The sequence below is a fragment of the Helianthus annuus genome, chromosome 6 (assembly GCF_002127325.2).
Source record: "Helianthus annuus cultivar XRQ/B chromosome 6, HanXRQr2.0-SUNRISE, whole genome shotgun sequence".
In the NCBI taxonomy this organism is placed as follows: Eukaryota; Viridiplantae; Streptophyta; class Magnoliopsida; order Asterales; family Asteraceae; genus Helianthus; species Helianthus annuus.
The window spans coordinates 13,095,638-13,105,066 of NC_035438.2; the positions used below are offsets into that span (position 1 = coordinate 13,095,638).

The 9,429-nt window shown below is 39.2% G+C and overlaps 1 protein-coding gene across 1 annotated transcript; it reads right to left on the reverse strand.

Annotated features, from left to right (window-relative positions):
• Positions 1–5,502: 5,502 nt before the first annotated feature.
• LOC110944415 (protein O-glucosyltransferase 1) lies at positions 5,503–8,353 on the reverse strand. The gene is made up of 5 exons (XM_022186080.2): positions 7,891–8,353; positions 7,445–7,637; positions 6,889–6,941; positions 6,569–6,779; positions 5,503–5,985 (listed from the first exon to the last, which is right to left on the reverse strand). The coding sequence occupies exons 1-5, from the start codon at positions 8,343–8,345 to the stop codon at positions 5,650–5,652; spliced, it is 1,248 nt and encodes a 415-aa protein (XP_022041772.2). The 5' UTR covers positions 8,346–8,353; the 3' UTR covers positions 5,503–5,649.
• Positions 8,354–9,429: the final 1,076 nt, after the last annotated feature.

Below are 9,429 nucleotides of genomic sequence, written 5' to 3' on the forward strand. Positions count from 1 at the left end.
ACAACTATGCCTCAGACGCTTGTTCTTGGCAGACAACTATTTGTTGGGGGCTTCTAGAAACTTATTCTAGCCTCGCTTTCCTAGCAAATAAGCATCCTAATTACCTGTCACATACGTTAAAATAAAGTCAATACATAAAATGTAAAGGTGAGCATACAAGTTTGATAATAGCATATAGAGTTCGAATAGTTTACGCATAACCAGCACGTACACAGAGGAAAACGAAGCATGTTAATTATCGACATGGACCTATCGATACCAATGACTGCGGGTTGACCATCCGAGACGGTTCGCAATACATGATTACCACCGTAATCCATGCAAGTAATTGTCCTTAACAACCCCCGTGTGAACGGGTGCCGAGTCCAAACTATAGTACTACGTCGTTAAGGCAGGTAGACAGCATTCCACGTGTAAACACAATCAACAAGCATTCATTAAGTCACGTAATACATGCATATTGGTTAGCGTTCAAATAGTTGAGTAGTGTGATCGTTTGTGTTTTGATATAAGTAACGTATGTAACACCCAAAAGTGCTAAAAGCAGAAAGGGATCGAGTATACTCACAGTGATTGATTATGGATTGAAGGGAGCGCTGAGAGTAGGGTTAGCCTGAATAGTTTGATAGCACAACAATGAGTAATCGTGGAAAGATAGACAAGTGTGAATGGATCGAATAGGCTGGTCGATCGAATGGCAGGTTCAATCGAACGGGCTGTTCGGTCGGCTGGTATGTCCGTTTGGACAGTCCTGTTCGATCGGCCGGTAGGCTCGATCGGCTGGGCCATTCTAGTGGATTGTTTCTTCCTCTGGTGTGTTTGTGTTTGAGGATTTGAACTTTTGAAGTTTTCGTTGTAGTATATGAGAACACTAAAATGTTCTTACCTTTCGGGTCGATCGATCGAACGGTCCGTTCGATCGGCCGGCTTAACCGATCGGTTGGGAACTTTTGAAGTGGCTTCTCAACAGGATGTCGCTCGATCGAACGGACTGTTCGATCGGCTGGCATTCCCTACTACGAACGAATTGTAAAATCAATCAAGTGTTGAAGCATAGTATCTCATGATCCGAAGAGTAATGTTTACTAATCGAGTAGCCTACTCGATCGAACATCACTTCGTCAATACCATACCTCAGGAAGTTTGAAAAGTGGGACCATGTGCTAGCCGATCGGCTGGCCCGGTCGATCGGCTGGTATGTCCGATCGGCTGGGCTGTCCGAACAGCCTAGCCGTTCGGCCAGCAAGTCTGACCTGGTCGGCCTTTCGTCTAACTCTTGGCTGTTTAATTACTTGTTGCCATATCGAGGTAGTTTGATAACGAGTTGAACTATGATATCCTCCGTCCCTACTCGTTTCTTCGGCTCGGACAGGAATCACCCAAGTTCGGCCGGTGAACAGTTCGGAATGTCGGTTTAGAGTTTAACCCATCGTCGGTGAACCTTGTACATAGAATCCGAATCTTGAACCTCTTAATTGTTAGCATGATTAGCTAGCCGGTTCAAGCTTCGTTTCTACTGATTTTAAGGTTTCGAGTGTAAAAGGTTGAAGAAAGTTGGAAATGATTCATAAAAATGTTAAGATTCTCACAAATCTTAGTTTGTTTATGTGGAAACCGGTCGGATCTAAGCTATTCATGGTTGAATGAGGCCAAAGTTTGGTGTTCTTCAAGAACACCATGATGACATCACCCAAGAACACTTAGATCTTGGTGATTTCAGGGTTAGAAATCAAGTTTTGAAAGATAGAAAGGTGTAGAATCATGCAATGATCAAAATCGTACAAGAATTAGAGTGAAAACTTACCGGAGTTGAGAGAAATCTGAGGAAAAGTGAGGAAGAAGGCTGGTTCGGTCAGAGCTTTCCAAAAATGGAAAGTATGACAATGACAGCCCTATTTATAGGCTCCAAAAGAGGAAAGTGGCAGCCGATCGGCCAGGAGCTCCAATCGAATGGGCTGCTCGATCGGCTAGGAAGATGCTAGCCGATCAGCTGGCCTGTTCGATCAGGATGCCTCCTGTTCGATCCGCGACCCACCTTGAGTATTTCGCGACGATTTTCGATGTTTCGAATACGATAGAGTTCCTAGTCAAATTACTTTCAATCCCAATCACTATATCTACATACAAGCATCTACATTTCACGTTTCGATGTCGGTTTCAATTGAGTTTGATTGTCTTTCGAGTTTCGATTCGATTTTCGATTGATTCGCTTGAATACCATGCCAAACATATAAATAAACACGCTTAAGTAGCACATAAGGCACACACACACACGTAATACACTACCAGAGTTCACATAATTCGAGTCTCGAGTTTGATTGATGAATCGATTAGCTTGATTATTGATCGATTAGCTTTATCGCATTGTTACTTCCTACTATGCACAGTCGTAAATCGGTCGCATTGATTAAACATTCGATCATTTCATTTAGACAACACTTACTCCAAATAATACAAAAAGTAAAGAGAAACATTAACAGTCAAAGAAGTCAAAGTTGACTTGGACTTTGACTTTGACTTTGACATTCGAAAACACGGGGTGTTACAGCCTCCCCTTGTTTAGGGAATTTCGTCCTGAAATTAGGTCGAAGGCTACACAACGCCGTGATTTACCAATTTGATGCTTCAGATCTATTTATTTAAACAATTGCGGGTACTTGGCCTTCATGTCGCTTTCGAGTTCCCAAGTGAACACCGCGCCTCGTTTGCCTTCCCATCGGACTTTCACGATCGGGATGCGAGAGCGCCTGAGTTGCTTGGTTTGGCGATCCATGATTTCTACAGGCTTTTCCACGAAGTGTAACGTTTCGTTGACCTGAAGATCGTCGAGCGGTACGATTAGATCATGATCAGCAAGGCATTTTCGGAGGTTAGAGACGTGGAAAGTCGGGTGGACGTTACTGAGTTCCTCCGGTAGTTCGAGTCTGTAGGCGACTTTTCCGATCCTTTCCAGAATCCTAAAAGGTCCAACGTATCGAGGCGCGAGTTTCCCTTTCTTGCTGAATCGGACTACACCCTTCCAAGGTGATACCTTTAGGAGTACATAGTCACCAACTTCAAATTCAAGGGGCTTGCGTCTTTTATCGGCGTAACTTTTCTGTCTGTTCCGAGCTTTCACCAAGTTGTCTCGAATCTGGTGGATTTTGTCAGTCGTTTCTTGTAGAATCTCGGGACCGGTTAGTTGCGAGTGACCGATCTCGTGCCATACAATAGGCGATCGACATCTTCTACCATACAAAGCCTCGAAAGGTGCCATTTGAATGTTGGCATGGTAGCTGTTATTGTACGAGAATTCCACCAATGGCAGGTGTTTGTTCCAACTACTACCAAAATCTATGACATACGCTCGGAGCATGTCTTCAAGAGTACGGATCGTTCTTTCAGTCTTTCCGTTGGTTTGAGGATGGAATGCAGTACTCAGATTAAGCGACGTACCAAGGGCCGCTTGAAACGTTTCCCACAATCGCGAAGTGAACCGAGCGTCACGATCTGAAATGATGTCACGAGGCATACCATGATTACAAATGATCTCGTCGGTGTAGATTTGGGCTAGTCGCTCCACCTTGTAGTCTTCTCGTATCGGCAAAAAGTGGGCTGATTTCGTTAGACGATCGACTATGACCCAAATACTGTCGTGACCTGATAGCGTGGGCGGGAGTTTTGTTATGAAATCCATAGCTATACTCTCCCACTTCCATATAGGTATCGGCGGTTGTTCGAGTAAGCCAGAAGGTCTTTGATGTTCAGCCTTGACTCTTGCACAAGTTAGGCAACTTCCAACGTATAGGGCGATATCCCGTTTCATGCCCGGCCACCGGTACTTGTAGCGTAGGTCCTGGTACATCTTATCTGCGCCGGGATGAATAGAATACCGGGACTTGTGGGCTTCATTCATGATAATCTTTCGCAATTCGGTCCGCTTAGGGATCCAAATTCGATCCAGATAATAGAATATCCCATCGGATTTGCTTACCAACTGAGCTCCATCGTGATAGATTCTCTCTTTCTTCAATGTACGCTCGTTAAAGCAAGCATGTTGAGCTTCACGAATAAGGGTTTCGAGGTTGTGCTGGGCTTGGATGTTTCGGGTACTGAGCACGTAACTCTTTCTGCTGAGCGCGTCGGCAACCACATTCGCCTTGCCTGGGTGATAACGAATCTCACAGTCGTAATCGTTGAGAAGTTCTACCCATCGGCGTTGACACATATTAAGCTCTCTCTGATCAAAGATGTGTTGTAAACTCCTGTGATCAGTGTAGATTGTACACCTAGTGCCATACAGGTAGTGTCGCCAAATCTTCAATGCAAAGACAACCGCGCCTAGCTCGAGGTCATGGGTTGTATAGTTCTTCTCGTGGATCTTGAGCTGACGAGATGCGTAGGCTATAACCTTGATGTGGGAACACCGGACAGGCTGATGTCCCACGGATGGCGCCAATGTCGAATACCCAACTCCCGGATGACGTTAGATGGATCTTCGTTGACGTCAAGAGCCTTTATCTCCGTTACTACAAAAGAACAAACCGTTAGCCTCGCCACGGGAGACCCCGGAAGGGGGATCCGTGACCAAGCTCCGGCGTGAGAGTAAGTAAATTTGCCGGAAAGATAAAGGAGCTTATTCCGATGAGTATGTCACCGGAATATTTCCTCGTAGGTGTGAATCAAATGAACGGAATGCATGTGTGCAATAAATAAGAATGTTGGTCGGAATAAATGTAGGAGTAGTAAATGAGGGTGAAGTAAATGAGACGGTTGTTTTAGAGAACATACCTCTTTGCCTTCTCCCTCTTGCCCTTATATATAACAGCCGGTCCTTATCTTATGCACTAGATATTTCACACATGTGATCTAACGGATTTCATGGGGTCTCGGGGGGTGCAGACACGTGTCTGACCCCCAACGGCAAGATGGCCATCTTATTTAATGCTCCAGCCGGAGAAGTACATCCTTTCAGCCAAGATCCCATTCTTGTCAAACATTAAATGAGGCCTGTCCTCCTTGCTCATGGTTTTCCCGCCTTTAACAAAGGGAAAGAAGCCTTAATGGGCAAGATAACTCTATTACTTGGGCTTTCGTGTAATTGGGCCCTCGTAAGGATAACCCAGAGCGGGTAAAGTGGGCCATCCCACTGGCCCGTCGTCAACTATCAAAGGGAAAACGGTTGTGGTGATCGGCAGAAGCAACATTGTTGGAATGCCTGCGGCTCTCTTACTTCAAGTAAGACCATACATTCCATTTAAACTGTAAAAATATATTATAATAATACCATTTACAGTGAGTATTGTCCACTCAAGAACGAAGAATCCAGAGGAGATCACTAGACAAGCCGATATCATCATATCAGCCGTGGGGCAACCAAATATGGTTAGAGGTAGCTGGGTGAAATCTGGTGCTGTTTGTGCAGTTAGGTATTGACCCTGGTTCCTGCGAACCGTCGATTGAACCAGGTCAGAACTTTACATGCATACTATCAAACATAACAAAGTGTCGAATTGATTAGACTGAAATTTGAACCATTTCCGTTACTCAATTCTTGCCTCCTGTTTGACAAACCCATAGCATAACGACGACATCGACCAAATCAAACAAGTAAACAACATGTGACAACAAATCTATAAACAAAAATCCTTATAAACATCTTCTTGTACATTATGAAAGATGTTCGTCTGCTTCCCAAAATTCGACTTGCTTGGTCAAGTTTCGTTTCTTGTTTTGTAGAGCCTGAAGTTGATGATCATCATAAGGCGGGTCCATGATGCACGGGCTCACCTCTGATGGACCCTTCACCATTGATAACTCTTTATACTCTTTGACCGTATCTTTCCCCAAACAGGAACAAACTTCAACTGCATTTTCTGTGATGACTGGTCTGTATTTGAAAAGCTTCGAGTATTCTGTTAAAAGATGGAGCATGTAATCATACACCAAATTCATTTGTAATTCCTTTTTTACAAATTCACTTCCTCTTCTTCCAATTTCCTGTGCCTGTACAGATCAAAATCAAAATTTAATATTATAAAACACTTTTTTTTATTAATGATAGCTCTAGTAGGTTTTCAGTTCATGGAAAAGCAAATTTATAACATCTGTTTTTTAATAATGTAGTTAAGAAGGGGTAAATTAGCAGGTTTGAGTTGGTCTAAATAGGTTTTTGTTAGTTTTATGTTGAACACGTTTAGCTAAATGGGCCGTGTTTGGGTTGTATTGGGTATTTTATGTCAAACCTTAAAAGATTTAAAAGAGAAAATGAAAATCACGTTTTATAGTTAAAACAAAATTTGTAAATTTAAGTTTTAGAGTATTGAACTATTGATACGCAAAAATATATATTAAACTAAAAATCTCATGTTTGATGAGTTGTGAAAATATATTTTAAACTGAAAATATCAAGTTAGATAAGTTGTGATTGTGTTTGGATTCATATGTCTGACATGATTTTCTTTTAACTGGGTTCTAATCATAAATTCGTGTCCGTGTCGGGATTAAGACTTCAACTCAACAAGTCTAGCTAATACTCTAATATGACTTTGACCAACGTTATTAGCTAACAAATTGTGGAAATGATTACCTTATTTGTGTTATTGTTTCCCCAATCAACAGCAAACTTGATTGAACTACACATATTATGCTCGTTTATGGGCCAATAATGAACGGTGGGGATTAAACCTCTGGAGAAAAAATCATAGTAGTGTGGAGTTACGACCAGACTCATTGAGTCACAAGCCAAAATATACTTCTCGCTAACCGACCATGCGTTTCCTTCAATGTATATCTTGTACCTGTATGCATAAAATTAAATGTCTAGTCAAAAAAATAAATTCATTAATTTTTTAATTTGTAGCAAAAACAAAATTTAATGATAACTACAGTAATTTGTTGTTGACTGACCTATAGGTACATTGGCTTGCTAAATCTGTATCATTAAACCCTTTTCTCCAATCCTGTATTTTTTGACAAAATAAAATGAAATTAATTAACTATTTAAACTTTTTTCGTACTTTAAGTTTCCATAATTTATTATATATGCAATCAAGCTTAAGCTTGAAGTATGAAGCTCGGGTTCAAGCTCGAGCTTTGTTTTGTTTATTGAATGAGATTCGACTTAGACAATTAGACGTGCACAAATTTATTCAAACTCGGCTCAATTTGAGCCTGTAAAAGTACATTCTCAAATAAGTCACCAGTAGGGGCGGATCTAGTATATAACAAGGGGGAATGCCCGCTACCCCTTGGCGCTCTGGCGGTAGTGTAAAATTAGTGTAAATTTTGGAAAAATTTGACGTTTTTTCTATTTCGTTACCGCTTATTTATAAAATGTTACCGCTTGGCGCGAATCCTAGATCCGCCACTGACCAGCATGGTTTACAATTTAAGCTTTATACGAGAGTTTAAAGTTTAAACCAATGAGATATGAAACAAAAGAAAATGGTACTTAAATATTTACCAAATGGTGGATTCTAGCATTCCATTCTTGTTTGTCATCAGAGTTGCACATTGCAAGGTCTCTCCGGGCCCATCCTGTGTATGTATTCCCTTTCCAATATGCAAAGGGTTCCCTTTCCATCCATTTTTGTTTCTGATTCCCTTGTTCCAGTTCCTTGCTCAATTTCACCCATGGCGATACATTCACTTCCGGCCTACAAAATCAAATTCCATCCCATAAATATGTGGGTTGATATTAAAAAAAAACAACATATTTTCTTATTTTTCACGAAAAAGTCACTCAACCTAATTTTGGTACTTAAAAGTCCTTGCAAATAACAATAAAACACACACACACACACACAAAAAAAAAAACATACACACACATCAGTGCAAGTTTGCTATATTAAAGTTTCCACACGTTTGACGTTTCTATAATGCATGATGACAATAAAGGTGGTATATTACCATCCCCAAAATGACCAATCCGGGAAGACGATATCGTAAGTCAAATCATCCCCACAATAATGGAATAACGGAGGTATAACACTCGTGTTGTCTGGATAATCAGATTTTTGAACCAATGGCGGATCGTGACACATGAACATCAAGTCAAGATCCGGCACTTTTCCGGGATAGAGTTTGAGAAGTTGCAAGATTCCCCAAATGGTGAATACATCTCGAGTTTGGAACACATATTTGTATTTCTCCATGTAAAGTCTTCCATCAACGATGATTAACCTGAAATGTGCCTTTTCTCTAGCTTTTTCCACCATTTCGTTAGTGATTCCAGTATGTTTCCATGGCTTTAGATCTTCGTGAATCCATCTGAAGTATTCAGGACATGATTGAGGTGTCGAGTTGTTGGTGGCTTTAGCATCTCCGACTAGGAGAATGTCTTTAGGACGAAATTGAGCGGTCATTGAAGACTTTGAAACAATAAGGGACGTATTAGTAAATTTCTAAAGCGTTATTTTTAAATTTATAATCAATGATAAACATAAAATAATTGGTAACCTTAAAGTTATATTTCTGATGTGATTATTAAAATTTTTACCTTTTTTTTTATTTTTTTGTTTTATAAGATTTGTATATTTTATCTGTATTTTGATGTAAGTTTTTAGAAAAAAAAACCCAGTCATGTTCAGTATCAATCATACGCATAAGTTTTTTTTATTGCATCGAATAAGATAAATAAAGGCACATCCTGACAATAATTTAAGTAAAATATCAAATTGTATTTTAAATAAAAAACTTATGAACTATGACTTTGTGATCTAGTGGTATGGTACATATGTTTACAAAAATACTAAGTTTAAACTCTTGTAAGTATAAGAATAAGATTAAATGAAATATAATATGAGTTTAAACTCCTGTAGGTATAAGAATTAGAATCATGTGAAATTTGACATACTCAAGTGAAAATCTATCTATAAAATGTGAAATTTAGGTGTAAACAAATAATGTTATTCTTAATTTAAAAGGGAAAAGGCAATGATTAACTTATTAACCCACAAGTGATACTATGTGAACATTTGGGCCGACAGGGTCACAGGCCCAATCTTTATCCTCATTTTTCTAACGTCATATAATAAAACTGAGATTAATCGTTATCACATTATTATTATTATTATTATTATTATTATTATTATTATTATTATTATTATTATTATTATTATTATTATTATCATCATCATTATTATCATTATTATTATTATTATTATTATTATTATTTCATGATCACATGGAAAAAGGAAGAAGTAATGATAGTTTTAGTTAAATATTTTAGGTGTTTCCGATCCAAACGACGTAGTTTTGAAGATTTCACATCTAAGTTTACGTGTCACTTTTCTCATTATATTATTGCAATTGCAAATAATAATATATTTAAACATTATAAATATTAGTTATATAGTTTTTCTTTCTTCAAATATTTATGCGAATATAATAATACTAAGTTTTTCGTATTGTTGTATTTTTATTTTAGTTATGTATCTTCTAAATGAA

Bases quoted from the DNA above. Each gene is read 5' to 3' on its own strand.
- LOC110944415 (XM_022186080.2), bottom strand. From the start codon at position 8,345: ATGACCGCTCAATTTCGTCCTAAAGACATTCTCCTAGTCGGAGATGCT. The intron at 6,942-7,444 runs GTAAATATTTAA...CAAAAAATACAG, and splicing joins ATGCTAGAATCCACCATTTG to GATTGGAGAAAAGGGTTTAA. The intron at 6,780-6,888 runs GTCAGTCAACAA...TTATGCATACAG, and splicing joins GCAAGCCAATGTACCTATAG to GTACAAGATATACATTGAAG.